Source organism: Cupressus sempervirens, chromosome 2, assembly GCF_028749045.1.
Source record: "Cupressus sempervirens isolate cs-2001-9-10 chromosome 2, ASM2874904v1, whole genome shotgun sequence".
NCBI classification, from domain to species: domain Eukaryota; kingdom Viridiplantae; phylum Streptophyta; class Pinopsida; order Cupressales; family Cupressaceae; genus Cupressus; species Cupressus sempervirens.
This window is the reverse complement of record NC_143119.1, coordinates 541,555,069-541,580,890: the sequence shown is the minus strand read 5'-3', so window position 1 is coordinate 541,580,890 and position 25,822 is coordinate 541,555,069. Positions and strand designations below refer to the sequence as shown.

Sequence of the window (25,822 nt, the reverse complement as noted above, 5' to 3'; positions counted from 1 at the left end):
ACAATATGACATGAAAAGTCAACTAGGGGTAGGCATTACATTTGAGATCATTGATATCTACCCATTCTTCATGTTTAACATAACATCCTACTTTGTCTTTGATTACTTTCATTGTGGGTGGATTCAAATATTCAAAAGAGATGTCAAGAAGATGTAACCAAACTGAGATCATGCCAAATTTTGCCTTTAAAGGATTGAAGTTGGGACTCCAATCAACCACCAAGATACCTCTTCTATCCATGAGAAGGGACTGTTATTCATAAACCATTTCTTATCTATTGATGCAACCACAATCACTAGAAAAAACCATTGGAGATTGGTTTATCCTGACAACCTTGTCCTAATTTTTTTAAACACCACTCTTTGATTCTAGGATAAGCATGCCAAATGCCACCCCATTTCACAAAAAAATGCATGTTCTTTCAAGGAACTTATGGTCTCACTGCATCCTTTATTATCTATGGAAATAATTTAAACTAGTGGATAATCACTATCAGTGCTTGCTGTTTGAATTTTGCTGACCTTTAGGATGTTATTCTTAGGGTGCCAAAATTTATTGTCAATAGTCTCTAAAGAAAATCAACCCCTTATTCTTAATCCTCTGTAATCACTCATCCCAAATCACCCCATGTCACTTTAAGCATTCTTCCTTGCACCATTATTTTGCCATTGGGAACCATCATGCACTCTTTGACAATTCGACAAACCTTCAACCCATTACACAACACCCCAAATCTTCGTTAATTCCTTTTGCTAAATGAGTATAACCAACTACCATTGCCATTGTATATGAGGTTTCAATGCCGCTTAAACCCTAAACCATGTGTGTCATTCTCCATCTCTCTCCAACCAAGCTTTTTCCACACATTTTATATCAACATAAAAATATCAATTCAAAAAATGAAACATAACTATAAAAAAGACCAATTTGAAAATCACAATGTTAATTTAGAAAGCATTAATAAAAAATAGGTTGTATGTAGGATTAATCTAGTTCTAAAAAATATAAAATAAACTAAGTCCTTCTTGATTTTTTGTCAAATGCAACAAATACAAATATAAAATAAATCTACTTACCTTAGTCATGGTGAATGCCAAAGAAAATTATAATTTTTATTTTTAAATTTTGTTTGGTTAAACTCTAGAAAATAATTTCTTTATCTATGCCATCACTTGAAATCTACAGACCTAATCTTCATGTTATTAAAGAGCAAATTCATAGGTTTGAAACAAGCACATGTCTCTTCTCGTGCTCTACAGTTGTCCTAATAGTTACTAGAATTTCACTTTAATTTTTTTCCTTTTTCTTTAATCTATTTATTTATTTATAATTTATTTACACTTTCATTACCACTTAATTTGTACCATATTAATTCTTTATTTGTAAATTCTTATATTTGAAATTTAAATTTAAAAGGAGCAATATTTATTTGAAAAATATGAATGACAAACAAATAAGAAATATCTTGATAAATAAAATAATTTACTAGATAAACCAAAAACACGAATAAATCAAAGTAAAGCTTCAAATAAATCAATATAAAACTACAAACAAGATTAGCATGGTCCGACAAGAGTATGAAACTGCACGTCTCAAATATGAATATAAATAAAAAACAAGAGGCACAAGCACCAAAGTACCTACCTTTGGTGGTGTGTTCAAAATTATTTGAACATTTGCACGTCTAGCCAAATATGGCAATTGACCACCAAAGCTAGGAGCAAAAATATTAAGTTTTTAAACAATTGTCAAATGCTAAGATGTGTCATGCTCCAATTTTCTTGTTTAGGAAAGTGAATATGTCAAAAGTATTTATAACATTTTTAATTCACAGAAGACTTGAATAGCTACGTGGCTCTCAAAGAAACTACGTGGTACTGGAAGAAATGAACATTCCATGCAAAGTGCATATGACTACACCCATTGATAATGATCATGAAGATGAAATGAAACAAAAAGTTGAAAGCTTGTTCATCAAATACAACTTTAGAAGAAGGCACAGATTTCAAACTTCAATTCATCTAAATGGTCGATCGAATTCATTCTTTGGGTTTGGTGAAAACTAATTAAGATTTTTGTGTGATATTGTATTTGATACGATTGGGAGCAACATAGGCGATGGCCATATACTTAGCTGGGCTTTCTCGGTAGGTTCATTTTAGTGCATTTAAACTTTAATGGTTAGAGTTTACAGAGCAACTGCAAACATATATCATCTCGAACTGCAACGGGATTGATTAGCTATAATTCTTTACATAGATAGCAATTTTTGAAATTTCAATTTTATACAATAAAACATTTGACAAATCTTAGGAGAACATAAAATTTTGAAATGCTACAAGCGATGACATTTTTTCCACTTGCAATTGCAGGTTATGATATTGTTTTCTATATTACCTATGCTTTATCATACTTTATGACAAAAGAAATCAAGACATTGAAGGGGCAAATATATTAGAGAAACTTCAACATTTTTAGCAGAAGGTCAAACACATACATTGTAATCCTAAGCAAACTTAGATTACTACCACCTATCAAAGGAACCAGAAGACTTAGAATAATCACAATAGTTCCTAGCATGAGAATGTAATGCTAGAATGCCAGTTAAATAGTTTGCCCTACATCAAAGCATATGATAGAGTAAGATCATCAGAGCATGCAATTTTGGCTAGTTAGGAAAGCTACCAATAAATTCTCCACTAGTAAATCACTTTAGAGGGAAGGCCTGTATTTCTAAGAAACCAATGTCGAGAAAAAAAAGTGCAATTAGAATCCTTTCACAACCACAAGAATTTTGTAGAGATAATCTAAGTAATAATTTACCTTGAAATCTGTGCAAAAGCTTCAAACTTTTTTTTTTTTTGGTCTTTTTTGGCCAAAACTATCAGGAGAAAGTCATCCCTTTTTCCTTAGACTTCTGAAATAATATCCAAGATTCACCGAAAGACGTTTTTAATGCAAAACTATGATACCTAAGGCATCCAAAGGAGAAGGAAGAATTTGTGTATACAAATTTCTAATATGTTGCTCTCCTAATATCTTTGGATGAGGTCAAGGTGCATCTGAGATGGAAATGTTGGAATTACAAGAAACTGGAAGTTACATAGATTGTACAAGTTAAAAATGGGAGGAACTAATGAGAACATATAAATTTTTATTTTATTTTATTTCATGTAGTGGTGTATTTCAAGGAAATAGAAACAAAGTTGAAAGTTCAAGCATTAAAAAAAAAATTCAATGTTGCTAGTTACTCTTAAATTCTTATTAGAGATTAAATGTGTAGTCAACTACGATATATCGAAAAAGCACAATCAATAGGAAACACATCGAGATAAAGTATACCAATAAATCTTAAAGATGCAAATGAAAGAAATCAATTAAAGCTTTCTTAAACCTTCAAAATGCACAATCAATAGGAAACACATCGAGATAAAGTATACCAATAAATCTTAAAGATGCAAATGAAAGAAATCGATTAAAGCTTTCTTAAACCTTCAAAATGCACAATTAATAGGAAACACATCGAGATAAAGTATACCAATAAATCTTAAAGATGCAAATGAAAGAAATCAATTAAAGCTTTCTTAAACCTTCAAAATGGGGTAGAAAATCTAAAACAATTTCAATTTGTTGATAGCCCCTATTCCAGAAATGCACAAGCTTGAAGAAATATAGTTGGATGCTATGTGAATGAAGATCTTTAATAATTAATAAGTAGATGGGAGAAATCATTTTAATAATTTATAAATGAATGAGCTAGAGCTCGAGAAATTCCACACATTATAGTTGTACTACATAACTTGTTCAACAAGCATGTACGATCTTAATTAAAATTTTAAATCTAATTTTTTCATTACTTTTTAAAACCAGCATAAATTAAATTATTTAAATAAACTTAAATATTCAAACTTTAATATATAAATACAAACTCGAAAATTCTCAAATAAACTTAAATATTTAAACTTTAATATATAAATACAAACTCTAAAATTCTCAAATTTCATTAGTCCATTTAAAAAAGTTTATTTAAATATTCAAACTTTAATATATAAATACAAACTCTAAAATTCTCAAATAAACTTAAATATTCAAACTTTAATATATAAATACAAACTCTAAAATTCTCAAATTTCATTGGTCCATTTAAAAAAGTTTTACATTGAACGAAAGCAATAGTACCCTGCCTAAAACCTGCCTACGACAGGTACTAATAAATTAAAAACTCCCGAAAATTAGAAACAAATAAACCCTAGATGTTAATGATTTATCTTTAAACCTGGAAACAGGGATGGGAATTTGAGCATCCCGGCTGCATCCTGCAAAAGTGAGGGTATCGATTTGGCGCACACACGAGGGTACGTAATTCACTGAGCTTATTATAGCATTACTGGAAAGGGTTTTGTTTTGGCTTTACATAAATGGACAACCATACCTTTTCTGCGTGTAGAAAGGGAAAGAGAAAGACAATAGAAAAAGAGGCTGTGCGCTCGTCTCGCATTGAGGGCACACACTATTACAGTCAAGTAGATAGAAATGAAGAATATAAGCTTGTGTCTCCCTTTTTTGATCATGAATATTCTCCGGGCACGAAGATTGAGATTGCATCGAAGAAGACTGAAAAAACAAAAGCGTTATTGGCCTCTTCTGATAGTAAAAGTCAGGGGAAGGAGATTGTCGTTTCCCCTTATTTTAAACATAGCTATCCTTCAGGGACAAAGATTGAGATTGCTTTAAAGAAGACTGGCAATGCAAAAGTTCTGTTAGCCTCTGATAATAATGGCAGTCAGGGTAAGAAGCAGGAGAAAGTGCAGAAGGAGAAAAAGCAGGAGAAGCAATTACTAACAGTTTCTCCCTACTCGAATAATAGCAATTACTCCAAGGAAGAGTGTAAGATTGTGGTAAAAGAAAAGACAATAGGACAGACTCCTCATTATGGCACTCCAAACCCATCTTCCTCATCATCTCTTTTCTCCATTGAGAGGGAAGGTGAAGGATTAGGTGAACGCAATATACTTAACCCTGAGAAGGTACATCATGAGAAGCAAGAATTGTTTGTTTCTCCCTACTTCGATAATAGGCATTATTTTGATAATAGCCATTACCCTAAGGATAAATTTACGATAGTGGTAAAAGAAAAGGCAATAGAAAAGTCTTCCGGAAACTCGTTATCTTCCTCATCATCTCTTTTCTCCATTAGAAGGGAAGGTGAAGGGTGCAGTAAAAACAATAGATTTAACCCATTTTTGGAAGCCTATCGACGAAAAAGCGAGCATAATTACTGGACTCCTCCAAAATCAAGATATGAATTACTTCAAGAGAGTTACTATCAGGACCCGCGGAAGGTCTTAGTTATATGTATACTACTCAATAAAACAACTGGGCGCCAGGTATTCACCATATTACACCTTTCTTATCTTTCACATTTTCTAGAAGTTTCTAGTATAGGGATTTTAGTTTATTTTGTTTTTTCAATGACATATGACCCAGGATTGGAAAATTAAGACAAATACAACTATACATCTATTTTAGATAGTCTTAATAGGTGTAAAGTTGAAAACCAAAAATATCAAAAGAGGAGAGATAGGAAAATTTCAGTTTTTTTTCCTTTAATTTTATCAGGAATAAACTCTCATCTGTTACTAGGAAAATGATTCAAGTAGAGTGACAATGTTTGCTTAGAGGAGAAGTTACTTAGATATTATCAACATTGTTTTAAAATATTATATTTTTAGTCAAAGTTGAAAATGTGGGGTGGGTTTTTTTTATGCTGGTACAAGTTTATGGTTCTAGAACTATTTCAAGGTAGTATGTTAAAGATCTCTTATATTTTTTTCACAAGCATGTCATCAAATATTATCTTCACAACATTTTCTTTTTCTACCTCCTTGGGATATGCAGGCTATAACCATCAATTGGTCCCATGCATTTACTTTGAAAGTCAGCAGTCTAGTCGCAATGCTCTGCAATCTGATGAATATTTTGTTGATCAAGATGATTATTGATCACAAAAAACTCCTTTCCTTTGTTGTGCTCCCTAATCGAGTTCTCAAGTGCGATTGTATGGTTCATTGTATATCCTTTCTCATTGAGTACTCAAGTGTGATTGTATGTCCGTTGCACCTTCAACCATAGATTTACATCTGTCCGAATTTTTGGAATGAAACATAAGATCAATTTAATGAGTAGGGCACAATCTCCAAAAAAGGGTAGGACTTTATCACGAAAAAGTGTTGTGCTACTATGAGTGGTTTGACATTGTTAGTCACTGTTAGAAATTTGTTCAGTGCTCCCCTCGGGATTCGTGACAAGGGCTTAATTGCCTCTTGTGTACTATAAGTTGAGTGGTTGTATCGGGCATTGAAAGATCGGTCTTTTGGTGCAACGACAACCCCATTCTAACAAGTAGTATAAGAGCTTGGTCATATCTTCGAATCTTCAGACCCTCAGGTAATGCTGAGGAGGAGATTTTTCGAAATTTGTTTAGCGCTCCCCTTGGGATTTGTGACAAAGGCTTAACCGCCTCTTGTGTACTATAAATTGAGTGGTTGTATCGGGCATTGACAGATCGGTCTTTTGGTGCAAAGACAACCCCATTCTAACAGTCACAACTTGAATGACATTCTCAAAACTTATTTTTAGTACTACCTCCTTGAACTCATATTAACACACTATTTTTTAATTTTGTGGCAGGCATTATACAAATTTTAAAAGTAAATTGTGCTTTTAGAAACATTTGAAAGTTTAGAAATGTCCAAATTCTTAGGAGTTTGTGCCGTAAACTTTAGTGGCCATAATAAGTGCATTTCTTAATGCCTTTGAGTATAACATTTTCTTTCATATTGATTGGTATGCTATCCTAATAGCAAAAGGAAACAATAATTAGCCTAATTTTGCTTTGTCATACGCCTCGCCTAATTCTCCCTTGATCATCTTACAAGGATGACATTAAACCACATCAATACATCTACTGATTTCTATCATGTACCCAACTGTCCATGTAAAGTGGCTATCGTTAAATGGACGACACAAATGAAATAAAGCAACAATTAATTATTGCACAACGATAGCATATGGCAAGTGATCGTCTTAAAAAGAGACTACAGGTCAACTAATGCAGCAAATTAGTAATCACATGGCAGCAATACAAGTTAACAAATGCAGTGACTAAAGATAGTTAAAATACATCACAATGATTCGACAACTTACATTGAGAAGCAAGTCGATGATGGAGGGGTGCAACTTTATGGTTTGTGTAACCCATAAATTTTGTAAGAAAATGTGGTAAGGATGCTAATAATTCAGATATGAGTAATTTAGTCAATGAGCAGTATAAAAGTTGGAAATAATAAGTATGTTTTGGTAAGAAGAAGCAATGTAGTTTGCTATACCCAAAGGGTCGAATAATTAAAGCAAGTTTTGAATTAGAAGATATATTTGTATTAATCTTCAACACTCTGTATTATGTATATTATAATGAATTGCATGATAGTTAATAGACTTGCATCTGATGTATAATATCCCAACTTGCTATTGTTATGCATATATGTTCTTAACTTACTTTATATCTGCCTGTATAACTTTATATCTACCTGTATATTATGTGACACATATGACAATTCCCTTAACGATTCTTATCTATTGGGCTATATCATTCTGGAGCGTAGACATGATACATATGAAGGATTGCAAGTAGCTAGGAAGCCTTGCTAAAGAGACACCCTGAGTGGGGCTGGGAGGCTGAAAGAAGCTTGTTATTCCATACTGCTGGGTTGGGTGGAATGGCTTGATGTGCCTTGTATGGTCTCCCAAAAGGTCCTCCATAATGATGATAAGTTGGATATAGATAGAACGCCAATTGAATCTCGTTTGTTGAATATTATTTGTGATACTAATCTGGCTGCAAGACCTATATTAGGATAGTAAATTGACAACTTCCACTCTCAAGCACTATCCAAACCCTAAAAGAGAATTTTTGGGAAGATTAAGTCCCCAGTAGGGACATTAGAATTGGTATCAGAGCATTGTTCTCGACATCTTGTCACCTTGTGGGACAGGCCTATTTTTATTGCCATCGAATTAGGGTCAAATATTCAACCTTTCTTAAAGTAGGTATACATATAATTAAGAAGAACAACATTGCATTTCTATATATATATATATATATTTGTGCCATGACCTACTTTGCTTACTCCATGTGTATTTTATGCATGTTCACCTCTTGCATGTTTGATGTGTATTTAAGTGTATCGCTTCATGCGTTACATGGCTGGCATGAATTTATGTACTACTTCATGCTTACATGTTTGATGTGTATTTATTGTTTATCCTTGACATGCATAGTCAGGTATTCTTGCTTATAATTTTATGCCTTGCATGTATTCATATGCATGACTTATGCTTTACGTGTATTTCGGGGCACAATTCATATGTGTATTCATGTGTATACTTCATACTTTGTCCACTGTGTGCATTTCTCATGAATTACGTGAACTCATATGTATACTCCATGTTTTATGTGCTCTATGTATTCGTATATATGTTTCATGACTTGAGTGAATTCATGTGCATGCTTCATGCTTTATGTGCTACGTGAATTCACATGTATACCCATGACTTAAGTGAAGTCATGTGTATGCTTCATGCTTTATGTACTACTTGTGTTCACATGTATGCTATATGTCTTAAGCAAATTCATGCTTCATGCTTTATGCGCTATGTATATTCACATGTAAGTTCTAAATTCTATGGCTTAAGCGAATTCATATGTATGCTTCATGTTTTATGTGCTATGTGTATACTTACCGACTCAAGTAAATTCAAGCTTGATGCGCTTTATGTATTCATGTGTGCAACTCATATCTTATGTGTATTCAGATGTGCGATTCATGCCTGGAGTGTAAAATGTATATGCTTCCTATTTGACGTGTCTTCAAACAAGTTTATTCCATGACTGTTTTGTCAAGAGTACTTAAAAATGTTTCAAGAGCTATATTCTTGCATTCAAAGGGGAGGGTGCATGTTTTAGACTATCAAGGCACAACTATTGGTGAATATGATTGATAAGACATCAGTTAATTTTTTAAAATATACACTGAAAATTGCAAATATACATGTCATTCATATGAAACTAAGCACAAAACATGTCATTTAAACATTATAGAACCTTAACATACACCCTTTGAATGCCGTCTAGGAAATAATAACCGTTTTCAGTACTTAATTATCAATATGTGAACAAAATATTTAAATATAAGTTTAGCAGTGGACAATATTATAAAAATTTGGAAATCTAAATATGCCCAAAGGCTAGAGGGCTGTCATAAAATTTCATCATCATGTTCAATTTCAACATAGAAAACAAAATATAGAAAAATGAAGTAGATTGCTGCTCATGCTCTTGGAAGCGAAAAAATCACCTCTTCTTGCAAAATGAAAACCTTAGCCAATTGCAACACACTCCAACTTGACAGGAAAAATCAAACAAATGACAAAACAACCACAATGTGGTCTTTCTTGACCTTTTAGGGCATTTGGAGAGGTAGAGCCCATTGGACGACCAAGTAAGGACATTTGGTTTAATTTTTTTTAAAGCTTCACAAAAAACGGTGATGGCCAGCCATCCCCGGTACGGTTAGGGGACTTCTAGATGTCCCTTTTTCGTACCACGGACGACAACCCTTCCCGCTTTTCTTTCCCAGAAGTCCCCAAGTTTTGGAGATGTCCTCTGGTTATTTGCAAATTTTGGGGACGGTTGGGGGATGCCCCCTACCTGTCCCCGGGACATCTTTGTCTCAGAAACATGGGTTTTTTGGCCGGGGGTATCTTTTTTTGAAGGGAGACATGGTACATACAAAAGATTGCAAGTAGCTAGGAAGCCATGCTAGTAGAGATACCTCAAGTGGGGTTGGGAGGGTAGATGAAGGTTGTCATTCCATACTCTTGGGCTGAGTGGAATGCCTTCAGTTGTCTTGTAGAGTCTCCCAACTGGTACTCAATGATGACAAGAAGTAGGATATTTCGTCTAACGAATCCCCATATGTTGAATATTATAGTAATGAATTGGAATTCTCTTTGTGTATTTTTGGCTTTTATGCTTATTATATTGTGATACTAACCTTATTGCAGGACATACACTAGAATACTAATGTTATTTGATTGGTGAGTTGATAATTATTTGATTTATTAAATAATTTTAGATAAGCTGATTGATTTGTCAATGGATTTGATTGTGTGTTGATTTTTTTAGTTTGCCAATTTGATTGGATAGGTAGCCCTTGAAGTGTACATTAGGACCTCAAACATATATTATTAAATGAAGGATTAATAATAATTATAGTGATGGTTTGAGAGATGACAATAAAACAATGTGGGAAACATGATTTTAGTGTCTTCATCCTTTGTTTTTATAACTTCACCCAAATTTTCAAGAAACATAGACAATAGAAAGAGATAGGATGCCATTACTCAATTGAACTCATTTGGTGGAGATAGGATGCATCAACATGAGACCAATGCAAGCTCTTTTAAGCACAACCACGAGATTCTCATCGACTCCTTAGCAACCTAACTAGAATCCATCTCCACACTAGAAGACATATTGTCAGACTTTTGCCAATGTTCCCCTTTTGGATTTGTGACATGGCTTAACCGCCTCCTATGTTCTATAAGTCTAGTGGTTATATTGGCATTGACAGTTTGATCTTTTGGTGCAACGACAATTGTAGCTTGTAATAAGTTGTATTAGAGCTTAGTCATAGGAATAAATCTCCTCGGGTAATTCTAAGGGGGGGATTGTTGGACTAACCCAAGATTTGTGACATGGCTTAACCCCTCTTGTGTTCTATAAGTCTGGTGGTTGTATTAGGCATTGACAGGTCAATCTTTTGGTTCAACAACCCCCCTAGCTTGTAACACATATATGAAAGCCAAGAGTTGCAACTTAGAATTCCATATTAGACGCCCCTTTGAGATTTGAAGTTGGGTCTCTAGTATCTACAACAAGAACTCAATGCTTTAGCCATTAAGCTCAATCCCTTGGACATTTCGGTAAAGATATTTCAATTATATCGTTTAGTTTATAGTAGAATCATAGCAAAGGCTTGAAAGACATATTTGCCAACATTGCAAACTAAGTATCCTTTTTGTGCATCTAATTTTTTAGATAAGCATTGTCATGGGCAGCTCCTATATATATATATATATATATAACATAACACTAGCGAGGACCAAATGTTTAGTGTCCTCCACTAAACAATGTTCAAATAGTTGAAAAGACCTATTCATGGTTCCTCCATTTTTGCAAAGCACAACTTTGTAGATTTTGACAAATTTGTAGATTCTCTCAATTTGCTCAGGGAAAAATGGATCCCTTTATTGCTAGTAAACCTCCGAAAGGTGCCCAAGATACGAAATCAATACTTGTAATGAGATCTTGTTCTCTTTGATGAGTTGGTGTTGAATATCCCAGCAATGAGACCTCCCTTAGGACATTCTTCTAGTACAATTTTTGTTGACCCAAAAAAATTCAGCCTTTAGGCGAGTTTACCATCTAACCTTGTCATATGCGTTAATGACATTGAGCTTAATTTTTATGTTTTTTGATCTATCCTTTGAGGTAGAGTGGATGGCTTTGTCGGCTAGGATGATGTTGTCCATGATGTCCCTTCCAAAAGTGAAACTATTTTTGTTTTGTACAATTAAAGATGCCAATACCAACTTCAAATTATTCAACGACATCTTATCATGTATGCTTTTACAGTGACAAGCCCTTTCTCAAAGGTTTCCTGTTGACGCTTCTTTTTAGTCTTCCTACTTAGCGATCAATTTGACTTCCTCTCTCTTCCTAGTGCTTTATCACCTAATGCAATGCAGATCTACAATATTCGTTTTATGACCATTTCAACATGCAAAATTGAATGCTTAGTATTTTGAGAATTTGAACGAAACACCAAATCTCCAACTCTCTCCTGAGTAAGGAAGTGCATTCACCAAACAATGTATATGGATTGTGTGATCAAATGAGAAGACCTCAAGTTTCCTTCTAGTTGTGGACTTTCACTCGGTTGTAAGGTTGTAATATGTTAGCATCACAAAGGGACTTACATTATTCACTCAACTGGGTTCAACTACTTCTAAACAAATAATGTTCAAATATGCAAGGGTTTTTTGAAAAGCTATTCTACTCCTAGAATGCAAGAATCTGTGAATGTCTTTGAGACTCTACTAGACTTAGTATTGTCATCAACTCCACCAAGCTAGTGCGATCTTCCAAGGGAAACATAAGATGCTCAAAGTATTACCATTTCATTAACACCATCAATGAATGCATGTCAATGTGCAAGCAATAATTGAAGAAAAGCTCATGAAACATCTTGTTGACCATGCAAGGCAATCTTACAACCAACAAACAAATAGTGGTATTGATTAGGTGAGTTCCACAAAGATTGATTCACAGTTACTTTCATCCAATTAAATTACCTCTATTCAACGTTAATAAAATACTAATCTAAGTGAGGAATTGTAGAAACCATGCAATACTTCAAAATAATACAATTATTCTACCATGAAGATCAGTAATAAATTATGGCCAATGTTGGCAGTATCATAGCAACAACCTTAACATGTCATTGTCTCTCTAATCTAAAACTAACGAGTTACAACTAAGAAGGCCTTGCTTTTTTTTATAGTTGTTCAAATACAATGAACGACAAGATTAATCCAGCAAAGCTTTAATTAGGGTTTCCCCAACTACCATCTACAAGCATTAAATGCTAAGCTGATTACATCAAAGCACCACCTTGTGGGACAGTGCAAAAATTACATTGCTTTTACTTGCCAATAAGAAAATGCTTATGTAAAAACTTATAGAAGAAGACGCCAATCAATGGTCCAATGAGAAAATGCCACATGGGCTAGCAACAAATCTTCTTTTAGAAGATAATTTCCGTTGACCTTTTATCCTTTTGCAAATTCAATGAATTTGTACATAACATTGTTAAGCTCTTCTATGTGGACACTTTCTATGGGGACACATGACATGATTTGATTGGTTGAAGATGAGAAGCATCACCTTGTCATGCTTATCTTATAGACTAGATAATCCCTTGTGATGGGAAAATACCTCTTGATACTCAACATTATCAAATCCTAAATCCATTATTGATGGCTTATTTCCCAAATTGCTCCATATTCATGAAGTCTTTCGTCTATTGAAACTCTTCATCTTGAAACCTTTCTTATTGTCATGACTTTGAACTTGCACCTGTACTTGAAATCTTGATGTGCTGCCCTTTCTCTTGCACTTGTAGAAGTGATGAAGGTTCTTCATGTACTTGAATCTTGAACTTGGATTTCCAAATAAAATTCAAGTTTATAATGAATTCCTCCACTTGTAGTCTTGATTATGATGTTGCACTTGCTCTTTGAATTTCGCTTTGGTGTTTTGAACTTGATCTCAGGCTTACACCTTGACTTGTTCTGCAACAAAGAACCACCTCACGTGTGTGGTGAACAACTGGTGGCTTGATGATACTCATGTCTCCCAAGCTGTCCTTGATCTTGGAATCATACTTGCACTTGAGCCACAATACAATACTATAGATTAGTACTTACATTTTAAACTTGCACTTCCAATAAAAAAAAATTCGGTGGTAGGAAACTAAAACCCGTGATGGGCATATTCTTTGAATTTGAAATGCACAACTAACTTCTTTATCTTGTAAAACTCAATTGCAATTGAACAGAATTTGTAACATTTCAATCATTTACTCAATCAAATTTAAGTTCCACAACCTTAGAAAAGTATTATCAAATTTTCAACTTTAGAAGTTTGATCATGGTCAAATGATATGAAGAGTTCAGACTCATACAATTTCACCATTACTTGATTTTCATTCCAAATCTTCATCTAATCACACACTTACATTCTGCAACTCATCATGAAATACCATATGGATAGATACTGACCTCGCTGCTGATAATAATATCTAAGCCTAAGACTTAGACACATGAAACTTTGCTCTTACAAAAGTCAGTTTTTAACCAAAATCTGGGTGATATTGGCTCCTTGTCTTGATCTTTCTAGTCGTTTAAGTCCAGATCTGTTCTTGATTTTGTGTGATCTTCCCAATAATATCTTGCCTAATTTGCTGCATATAAGGCGTGATCTGCGCCTGTAAATTAGCTATGTATGATCAAGTGAGAGCTGGGTATTGAAACAGCTTCAACATCCTTCTTAATAGAGTGGTTAAACCAAAGGTGGTGTCTCTAACCAAGGCCAACTTGGTCTTTTCCAATTTAATTCCGGCTTTCCTCTAATCAAATTGAACTTTATTTTATGAACTTCACACCTCCTCACATTTAAATTCATGCCTGCTTCATTCAAATCGAGCCTCTTGGATGTAATTCATGCCTCTGCAATTTTAAATTGTGCCTAATGTACTTGATTTTAAATTAGGTTTGAACCTTCTCTAATGCAAATCGATGATGTCGAATGCAATTTGAATGCCCTCTTAGGCTGGGCAGAAATCTCATACTAAAAAGGCATTGGTCATGACATCGTGGCGGAAATAAAATGTCAATAAGGTGTTTGCATTTGCGTAGAGCAGAAATTAGACTCAAATAAGGCACTAGAGACCCAAGTTGGAAATTTCATGTCAATAATGCGAACACACTTCAAGTTGTTGAGGAGGGGCAGAATTCAGCCCAAATAAGGCACCAATCATCAAACATGCCTTTGCATAGGTGAAAATCTTAAGCAAATAAGGCAAATAGACTAAGTGCTGGGTGGAAATCACGAGCAAATAAGGCAAATGGTCAAAGGCCAAGGTCCGAAATCAGATCAATGGGATTCTGGTGCAAATAACACAGCTTGATGTCAGGTCAGAAATTGGGAATAAATAAGGCACTTTGCACCTGTACTAAAGTTTGATCTTGATCATGTGCATCATAGGTTTGGACTTATCACCTTAATAGTCGATCAAATTATCATCAAATAAGACAATACTAAACACGCCACAAAATTTCTTAAGTATAAATCCATGGTCACAAGCCAAGTACAAGCTTCATATTTCTCTCTTGATCATCTCACATTCAAATTTCATCTATCCCATGACTGTTCAAACTCACCTTGATCAAAAGACTATTGCTCTTGATAATACTTCAATCAATAGTGAGCTTGATTTGGAATTTGTTGATCGAATCACCTGTATCTCATGAATTGCCCATTCTTTACTTGATCATGATCAATCTCAACTTTGTTCTTTCCTCCCTAATGGGCTTGACCAAATCACCTCTATTTCATGAATTGCCCATTCTTTACTTGATCACGATCAATCTGAACTCTTCTCTTTCTTCTTTAAGGTGCAAACATCATAACTAGCCTCTAATGTTCGAAAATTAGAAGAACTAGCCTGAGGTTTTAGCTTTCAAAATTTTGCCAACTTATTGCTACACTATCGCCTAATGACAACTGAGGCGAACAGAGGGGGTCCCCATATGCAGTGGAGTGATGGTGTGAAAAGGTCACAACAGTACCTAGGTCATCCACCCTTCAACACTCGTTCTCATAATCAAAGGGTACCAAATCATTATACTCGTTTCCAAAGCCATTTGGTTCTAACACCACCTACATTTGCTTGGAACGAGACTTGACCATAGGATCAAATGACAACTCAGATTCCAGGATAGCCTTGGGAGGGTTAAACCTACAGCTTTCAACCCCTTTATTAAGCATTGGGTTTGTGATGCCAATTGTGAGAGAAAGAGTATCTAACCTTCATGTGCTAATCCAGAGTATTTCTCCTTTTGCTTAGGTATGCCACTGAGCTTCATTCTTGAGAAATACTTTATTTGGGAGGTCACTATCACTTGAAGATCCATTCTATTAGAGATTTGATCTCTCCTCAGTCTATGGCAATAGCTTCTACACCCACTTTTAGAGCCTAGGGTAGGGACATCCTAGCTTGGATGGGATCTTCTTTGAGATCACAAGCGGTTTAATTTTTTATTCCTGTATTTCTATATAGAAATCGTTCATCTGCTGAAGTTGGAGCTCAGATCTTCAATAGAATCTCCTAGATTGTGATAACTTTGATTTGCACATACAAACCCAACTCATTATCACCCATATCTACCTTGAGGGCAAGACCAAGGTCATCATCAATTAGTTTCAAACAATCCTCTAACCAATAATCAAGAGGTAAAATATTAAGTCTGATCAAAATAGGGCTTTTCAAGGGAACCATGTTCTATAGATTGAAACTTGGGCTTCTTTTCTGGTTAAAATCGAAATTAACTTCCCTATTTCATGGGCCTCCTCCAGAATCATAGCTTTGTCTTCTTCCTTGTCAGATCACCATGAGAAAATGTTTTGACAAGAAACTAACATACCACCTCTTCTTTCCAATTCTCAGGAGTCCAACTATGGATCTCAGCCCTAGTCCATTTCACTCCTAAAATTCTCCATATACATGCAGTTTGTTGAAGGTATACCACATCACTGTCATCTTTATTGGCAACATCAATTTTTTTCACCTTGTTATTTCACCTTGACTTCATGGGATCTATCGCAGAATTCCTTCCACACAATTGGAAATTCAATTGTGTTTTTTGCAAATTTTCTGCTACTTGCAAGGGCCCTGTTTTTCTCTTTTGCACCAGTGCATTCATTGTTTTTAAAACAAATGAAAATGAGATCTTTCTGCAACATCCGACAAAATGTTACAAAATGACCCATATTTTTGAGCCAAAGAGAATATAAGCAATCATCAGAGAATTTCTGTGAATGTGAAAACATCACAAGTTCACTTGAGAAAAATAAGCCATAAAAATTTAAACTAGAGCTACCTTTTTTCCAGAACGCCAACCATTTCTCATCAAGAACAAGGGACAAAATAGCCATATGCCCACATTCATTGCCATCATTTTTGCTGTGTTTGAGCAGGTTTCCCAGTCTACAAAAGATTTGCTCCTCCATTGACCTAGGGCTTAGCCCTAGCAATAAGAACATTGCTGAATGTTTGACCATCATTTGCACTTTTGATGTTCCATGTAGCACAGAATCTGTAAGGTGCCAAACCAAATCTGACACCCTTGTATCACATGGAAGAGGTAGTTGATTAAAGAGGATTTGACAATTATTCGAGATACAACCATTTCAATATCTGTATTGCCATTTCTGGTTGCACAAATCCTTGGAGATAAATCTTCCATATGATGAACTGTATCACAAACCAGCAACTTAGCACAATAATTAACAAATCATCATGCTTTTGATTGTTCTCCATATTCTGTATTTCTAAATGTGGACCCTTCACATTGCCTTGCCCCCTTGTAAATGATAGCTATTAGCTACATTCATTTGTAGAGAATTAAGTAGAGGAACCTGTGCCATCTCTGCTTAATTTCTCTCTCACCAGTGTTCTGAATTTAAAGTTCTTTTGTCATGTGCCTTATTCTTTTTTCCCTCCTAGGTATTTGTATTTTAAATAAGTCCATTATGAGCACATTCCACCACTTTCTGAAACCTATGCCTTTTGAAGCCAATTCAAGTATTAGAAGCATAGAGGATGAAGGAGAGGAATCTGTGCATTTGCCATCTCTAGTTAGTCTTGTCAACATTTTTGAAGTTAATATTCTTTGTGCCACAGACTTGTTTTGTTTTTTCCAGGTTTTGTATATTAAATAAGTCCATTCTAAGCACATTCTACCACTCAATTATTAGAAGCATGGATAAAATAAAATTTGTGTCATTTTGTCAAAAATAGTACTGTCGTTTCTTGCAACTTTGTAGTAGGTTTCTGCCATATGAAATATTTCAGTTTTGTAGGATAGAAAAGTTTCTGTACCTAATTGACAAAAGTGTCTACATTGAGTGTTGTTGAGACTTGTGGTTGTACATAACAATGTTTTTAAATTTCTTGAAAGAAAGTTTGAGGAACTCTTAAGTTTATCGTTCTTTTTTGGGGATGCGTGGGATGTCAGCGGGGATGGCTGTATAAATATTAAAGGAAATTTACATTAAAATATATAGAAAAATTTCAAATATGCGTATGATAACATTTTAAAATCATTCATCATATACTTTGTACATAGCAAAATGAGTTGAATTGAGAGTTCAAATAAGAGTTGAAATCCATAAATTCATATGCATTACAGTCAACATTAATGGGAGATTGGATGCTAATTGCAGACCTGTCAGAAGTCGCCATATTATCTAAGGAATACTTTTTGGTACAGCACTGGTGAAGGCTGCCATTGCACCATACAGATTGTTATGGCTGTCATTTATTCATTGCTGATTCATGTAAGTGCAAATTACATAAACATGGTGCAGAGTGCTTGGATTTGTTAATCAATTCTTGCTTTGAGGTAATACAATTCGGATATACTCAAAGGATTGTTTGAAAGGATTTTGAGGGCTTGGAGTTCTTTGTTTCCAAAAACTCAGATATTTCTGTATATATATTTATTTTTGTCTGAGTGAGTTTATTTCAAATTGCATTAGAAAACTGGGGACAGCTGGCAGCCCCCTTTTCTCATTCCGTCCTGTTCCCCCTACATGTTTTCTCAGTGTTTGGGGGCCGACAAGGGCCTTCTCTACCTTGTGGCTTCCGGAATGCCTTGTTTTACCCTGGAAATGTGCCACCAGGTAAGCCTGCACTGAATGGATCCATGTCCAATTTTGAGAAAATGGGCCATAGGTATGTGTCATAAGATGTTAATGAAGATGGCTTATTATGGTCTGCTGCAAGAGGCAACAAAAAGGAGCACTTTACTATATAAAATATACGTGGTGTTGCAGTAAATTACTAGGTGGTATAGGCTTAAGGGATTTAAACAAACATGATATGATCATTGCTAGTAATGGGATTTATAAAGCCTTGGCCGGTAAACTTGGGAAATGCTTATTTTGAACAACATACAAAATGCTGTCTCTGAACAAGCCAAGAGTTGGAAACATCTCCCGTTGTACTACATTCTATTTGGGAGGCTCTAAATAATTCTGGCAGGGTCTAATGTGTTTGAATGTATTTGGAAAGCATGGGAAACCACAAGAATGCATGTAAAGTGGGTGATTTTAGATCGTCATTCAGGTTCCTTTAAGCCCTAAAAGGTCCATTCAGTGGAACCTTACTAGCAAAGGAAACCCCTTGCACTCCTTTAGGGTTGCTCTGCAAAAACCTGCAACATAAAAGGCATCACGTGCTTCAATGAAATTATTAATAATGATCATCTTTAAGCTTGGCACGGAGCGAGCCAGAATTTACTGTACCTCCAACTCCTTGGAGGATCTTCTCTCTTTCTTAGAGAAGCTTGTTGTATTATCCCTTGTTGAAATTTTGATCAGATTTATAAATAAGGGGGTGTGACTTTACACCTTTACCACTGAGTCATACAACCCATGATGTGACATATCAACTTTGCTGATAACAGAGATTTAATCATATTAACATTACCTAAGTACTCGAGTTAATACGCCACCTCCACGTGACATGAAAAGGAATCAGTGAAGTGATTTAGTTAATGAACAAATTAGTATACATCTCCAATATGATACGAGAAATAAGTAGGGACTACATCAATATGTTCGAGACTGAATTTGCCATGGTGTTGTCTGATGCAACGCACGATGGAGACGTGGTTTGTGCTTGCCCAAATTGAGCGATGGGCCCGCTAATAAGGGGGAGGTTTGTTAATGTACCTGATCGGGCTTATATTTAACCTAAGAACCTTAATTTATATAATAATAATCAATATAGATATATTTATATATTTTGGTATTATATATTAATATTAGTATATGTCTCTATACTAATATATTATTATATATTTGATATATCTATACGGTTATATCTATAATAATGTCCTTTAGGTTTACACTGTGTTTTATCCAACTGACACTATAAAACATTAACACTCCCTCTTAGCTAGGGAGGATAAACATAGAAATATTATCTCAACATAATATTGAAAAGTGGATGTCAACTCGAATGTCAACTCATCTGAAATTCTAGAATGACAACTCATTTGGCATTCTAGATTATTAGATGTCAACTCATTTGACATTCACTAGGTTACTTTGAGTAATGGCCTCCCGATATTGAGTTGCAAGATATTCACCAAGTACTATGAGTAATGGCCTCTAGAATGCCAATTATTTAACAATCACCAAGTACTCCGTGTAATGGCCTCCCGAACATCAATTTGCATAACATTCACCATGTACCTCAAAATGTTCATGAGGTATGAGCACATGCATTCTCATAATACTTACCATATGAACATCCACCATAATATAAAATAGTCATCTTTCAATAACTTCTGCAAATACAAGTGATAGTCATTTAGAAGTCGTCACTTGCTCATGATGTACACAAGGCCCATATGAAATAACTTTTATTAATAAGTAATTCATTAGTACAATAAAATATCCTGAGACTCTTCTCAGTTTTTACAACATACCAAGATTACCTCAGAAGTGACCAACTTTTATTTTGCTGGAGGCTTGGTGCAGATGATAAGGAACTCCTTCTTAATCTGGATTTTCACAAAATCTTGTAATATGTTGAGGTTCTTTAGAATGCAAGTTTGAATTACTGATTTCAGCGAAAGAAGCCTGATGTTTAAGTTTGTCAGGACATCTTGCTGCAGTGTGACCATATTTATCGCATCTATAACATTCTACATGAGAAAGAGCCTTTTGTTTCTTGAATGGTTTTTTATCATACTTCCCCTTTTTCCTTTTTGAGTTTATGGTGAGAGCTTGAATGTCTTCTTTTGTCGATTCTATGTCAATTCCTCTAGTTTTTCAATTACACCCTTCTTGAATGCAGTCATCTTTTAGTCGATCGAATTTGGGGCGTTCAGGATGAGCACCTATTCTATTGTTTAAAGTTTTCCCATGAAAAAGGCAGCCTATTTAATGAAACCATAATTGACTTTTTGCTATCATAGTTGTTGCAGACTGTTAATAGTTGGTTTCTTAACTCTGTTATCTTCATAAAGTATGAGCTGTGGTCAAAGACGAATAAGAATTGATCTCTTCCCATAAACCCAAAAGATGAGTACCACGCAACCCGTGCCGGTCAGAAACATCTCTAAAAGAGATCAGCGATGCAATACAAGGCACTACTTTGTCGACGTGAACAAATTTGTTATTTAGAGTGAGAATTCTGCTAGTGTTGCTGATCTCAAACATGTCTTCTAGAGCTTTAAACATATCATACATAAAGTCTAATTTTGTGATAATAGGTAGTAGATGATCTTTTACTTCATCTACTAATAATTCCATTGCTTTGGTTTTGTCAGTTTCCCATTCACCAGTCTGCTTATTTTTAGGAGGATTTTCCACAATCGTCATTAACTTCTGTTTTCTTAGTATCATCATTATACGCAATTTCCAAGCTTCAAAATTTGAAGCACCTTCAAATCCATCTTCAATCCTCATTCTGCTTATCATTTTGATAAGTAAGGTATAAGAATATTTGAGTGCATTGAATAAATAAATCTAATCTGGATCGTTTCTTAGACTGCCTCTGATACCGTGTTGAAATTTTGATCAGATTTATAAAATATTTTTAAGATTCTAAATTTACTATTATATATATAATTTCAGTTTATAACTCCTTGTAATTAGCATTTAATAATTTCTATGTTTTCCAAGAGAGGGTTCTGATTATCCTTTTATATCTTATAAATAAGAGGGTGTGACTTTACACCTTTACCGATACATCGTACAGACCATGATGTGACCTATCAACTTGGCTGATAATGGAGATTTAATCATATTAATATTACCTAAGTACTCAAGTTAATACGCCACTTCCACGTGACATGAAAAGGAATCGGTGAAGTGATTTAGTTATTGAACAAATTCGTATAATCTCCGATATGATACAGGAAATAAAGAGGGACTACATCAATATGTTCGAGACCGAATTTGCCAGGGTGTTATCTGACCCAACGCACAATGGAGAAATGGTCTGTGCTTAGTCAAATTGAGCACTGGGCCTGCTAATGAAGGGGAGGTTGGTTAGCGTGCCTGATTGGGCTTATACTTAACCAAAGAACCTTGATTTATATAATAATAATAATTATAGATATATTTATATATACTTTGGTATTATATATTAATAAATTAGTATATATTTCTATACTAATATATTAATATATATTTAATATATCTACACGGTTATATCTATAATAATGTCCTTTAGGCTTACACTCTGTTTTATCCAACTGACGCTATTAAAACATTAACATCCCTTTCACAGCATGCTTCCTGAATAACAGTGATTTCCTTAATAATAAATATCTCCTAGTCAAAGGAACTAAAATTGTTTTTTTAATTATATCTCGTGGTCGAAGCCTCAAGAAACGCAAATTGGTAAAGTATTTCCTAGGCTAATTTACAGATCAGTGTATACCTCCAATGAGCTTACTAAGTAAATTCATGTTGGAGCTTTACCTTCTCTGATAAAATCTGGTATAAAATATGGAGTAACATTGTGAAAAGTTAAAAGTTTATATCAATGATTCCTCTTCTATTGAGTGTTAAGTTCTCGAAGATCTAACTTTCTGTTGTCCTCTTAAGCCGTTAAGAGTAACGAACAATAGATCAGAGATGCTAGACCTTAGTACTTCTGGTGGTCTTTTGCAGTTCTACCTGTAGGTTTAAGGGAACTCGACAAAGATGATGACAATGAAATAGAGTTTGGATGGTGCCATGTACAGTGTGCTCAAACTGTGCAGCACTGGTGTAAACATGTGTGGAATCTGCTGAAAACGGATTGATGATCATAAAACACGAGTTGGCATTACCATAAGTTCTTATTGGAGATCATAAAATATGAGTTGGCATTACCAGTTTCTACATAAACCATGTAGAGATGTTCATAGTGGAGATGGATCCAAAGATGATGTTTCTGTTATAGATCCACCATTGAATATTCACTCCTGTGATAGAAGTTTCTAATATGTTACTAGGAAATGGTTAATCTTTGTCGTATATAATCTAAGCAGTACTATCGCTGTTTTGCAATGGTATTCAAAACAGTGTAAAGTAATGGAATTCCTGAGCTTACTATGGTTGAGGGAAGACCTCAATATGCAAGGCTGACAATGGTGAGAGTGAAATAGAAGTTGGAAAATGCTCTGGTGCACCCTACTAAGCAAGAATAGAATCAGCCCAAAAAGGGCAAGCATGTTTTCAAGAAGATCTAGTTACCATGAGAGACTTGAACATGGATCTCAAGCTCCAGGGCACCTTGAATCTAAATGATTGTCATTCAATACACAATCCTAAAACAAATGACCAAGTGTGTTGTCAACTATGACTGTAAATTCTTTGTCCATGTTCATCTAAGTTTTTATTTTTCATATATCTCTTACTAGATTGATAGCCACTTGGGTGAGATATCAGGGCATTGCATGAATTGGGATACATTCAAATTAATTTTGTTGTTTAAAACTCCAGTCCTTGTGATTGCCATATTTTCTGAACAACAAAATATAAATATTATTAAAAAATGCTAGCATATTGAGAATTTTGGGAATTGAACACAGGACCTGGGTTTTAGAAACCAGAAAGAGTCTTCAGCTTGTGTCGAAATAAAGTCAATTAAAAAATAATAATTCATCTACAACACAAACAATGTTATGGAGCCTTCCACTAAGAAACTACAGAAAATTCAGCTTCAAACAAGCTCATCCTACGAATAAATCAAGTTCTATCATTTTGGATTGCCAATTAAGATTGTTGTAGCATATGTTCGATTTGTTAAAGATTTAATGGTAGCTTGTAATGAACTATGACTTTGTAGTTTGCACCTTGACAATTTTTTCTTCTGCTAATCAAAGATCACTGTCTGGCAAGTTACCATAGAAAATGGATAGTTGCTGCAGTTTCATAGAAATTGTCAGTTGCACATATGGATGCTATGTCTGTCACTCCAGGATGTCATCAAATTCCCTGGTGGAGATTGACTGACATCGTCTTATGGTTTAAGAGATTATAAGTGATTTATCACGGATTCACTCTCAATATGATGATAGAGGATTTAACAAAGAAATGAAATAAATATTAAAAGGACTCAAGAATACAGTTCATGCAAGATTGCCAAGGAAGTTTGTTTTAATATTGATATATATGGGATGTTCAAGCAACGTGTGGAAAAAGAGTTGATTGCATATTACCTTTTTTTATTATGCTTTAAACAAATCTTGTATGAATATCCCTTTCAAAAATCAGGGCATTTAAACACATAATCTTTGTTCAAGATGTTAGCTGCTATTTTTTGCAGGCAAGACAGGTTATATCCGATCTATTTATGCTGTGTCCAGATGCAAGTTCTGCAATGAAGGTTGACGTGTTAGAGATTGAACGAATAATCAGCAGTCTAGGTTTGCAGAAAAAAAGATCAATAATGATACAAAGATTTTCAGAGGAGTATCTTAGAGATGACTGGACACACGTCTCTCAATTGCATGGGATTGGCAAGTAAGAGAGCTCGTTTTATATGCTTTTTGTTTCTTCCTATTCCAGGGAGCTGTGGGTGGAAGTTTTAACCACTTTGTGCAAAATGGTTGGCTGTGTTATCCAGGTATGCTGCTGATGCCTATGCAATCTTTTGCACTGGGTTTTGGAGGGATGTGCAGCCAGATGACCATAAATTGGTGCCATATTGGAAATACCTCTGGAAGTCTGAAATCATTGGAAATCGAACTTGAAAAGTATGCATTTTTTGGCACAGGTTTTTGGAGCTCTGTGCGACCAGATGACCAGAAATTGGTACAATATTGGGAAGATCTTTGGTAGTCTGAAGTGAATGGAAATTAAATGTGAAAAGTTGTGTTTGCAATGATATCAGATTTGCACAGTCCATGATTTAAATTAGCGCTCGGGATGAAAATCCTAAAACATAACTAAATCCTGAAAAATTATCAAATTTAAATTTGTCGAACTTAGTTTTGCTACAAGCAGTTGCTGTATAGAATGTGCATATTCATGTTCCAGATGGAGTGATATCTACCATGTTCCATATGGAGTTAATTTGTATGATTTTTGGAATGTATATATAAAATTAGTTGTAACACAGCAAGCCTCAAGTTGAGGAGTGTCTTAGAATGTATATATAAAACTAATGGGCTTAGCAGAATTAATTTGTATGACTTCTGGAATGTATATATAAAATTAGTTGCAACATGTCAAGGCTCAAGGTGAGGAGTGTCTTAGAATGTATATATAAAAGTAATGGGCCTAGCCCAGATTAATTAGTAGTTGTTGAGATTCATTTTTAGTATTTGTTAGGTTTTAAGTAGAATCGAACCTAAGGCCTCTTAGATAACGGGCTCACAAGTTACCGTTGTGTAGTAGGCTCTTGCCTAAAATATCTTTGAATTCTTGCAAGTAACAACAATTTATCTTTTTGCCAGGAATATATTTACATTTTTAATTGGAATGGTAGCAATTTATGCACGTACATTCGTAGCTTGATCAATTATTGGTGTGGGTCAGATATTTTAATGTGCCAATTACATTTAGCTTTCTTATTAAAATCAGATTTGGATCATGACTTCATTGTGTTCCGTTTGAAGATGTACATATATGCAAGGAGATAGTAGTTCAGGAATTAAAATAGATTATTCAAAAAAGGTCCAATAATATTGCCTTCAACTAGTGTGGAAAATAGTTATCATCTAATTGCTTTAGTGATAACCATTTACTTTGACTAGGTATAATTACATTGCTAATGTAACACTTGCATTTAGACATTTTGTGAAGTTCTTTTAATTTGGATCAAATTCTCTACCATGCTGAAA

At 34.6% G+C, this 25,822-nt stretch overlaps 1 protein-coding gene across 1 annotated transcript; it reads left to right on the top strand.

Annotated features, from left to right (window-relative positions):
* The first annotated feature begins 4,232 nt into the window (after positions 1-4,232).
* LOC149573532 (uncharacterized) lies at positions 4,233-25,095 on the top strand. The gene is made up of 3 exons (XM_089814522.1): positions 4,233-5,388; positions 24,304-24,500; positions 24,604-25,095. The coding sequence occupies exons 1-3, from the start codon at positions 4,420-4,422 to the stop codon at positions 24,728-24,730; spliced, it is 1,293 nt and encodes a 430-aa protein (XP_089670648.1). The 5' UTR covers positions 4,233-4,419; the 3' UTR covers positions 24,731-25,095.
* The last annotated feature ends 727 nt before the right edge of the window (positions 25,096-25,822 follow it).

Excerpts from the sequence above, each read along its gene's own strand:
- LOC149573532 (XM_089814522.1), top strand. The coding sequence starts at position 4,420 with ATGGACAACCATACCTTTTCTGCGTGTAGAAAGGGAAAGAGAAAGACA. Across the intron at positions 5,389-24,303 it reads ATAAAACAACTGGGCGCCAG|GCAAGACAGGTTATATCCGA; the intron begins GTATTCACCATA and ends TATTTTTTGCAG. Across the intron at positions 24,501-24,603 it reads CAATTGCATGGGATTGGCAA|GTATGCTGCTGATGCCTATG; the intron begins GTAAGAGAGCTC and ends TGTGTTATCCAG.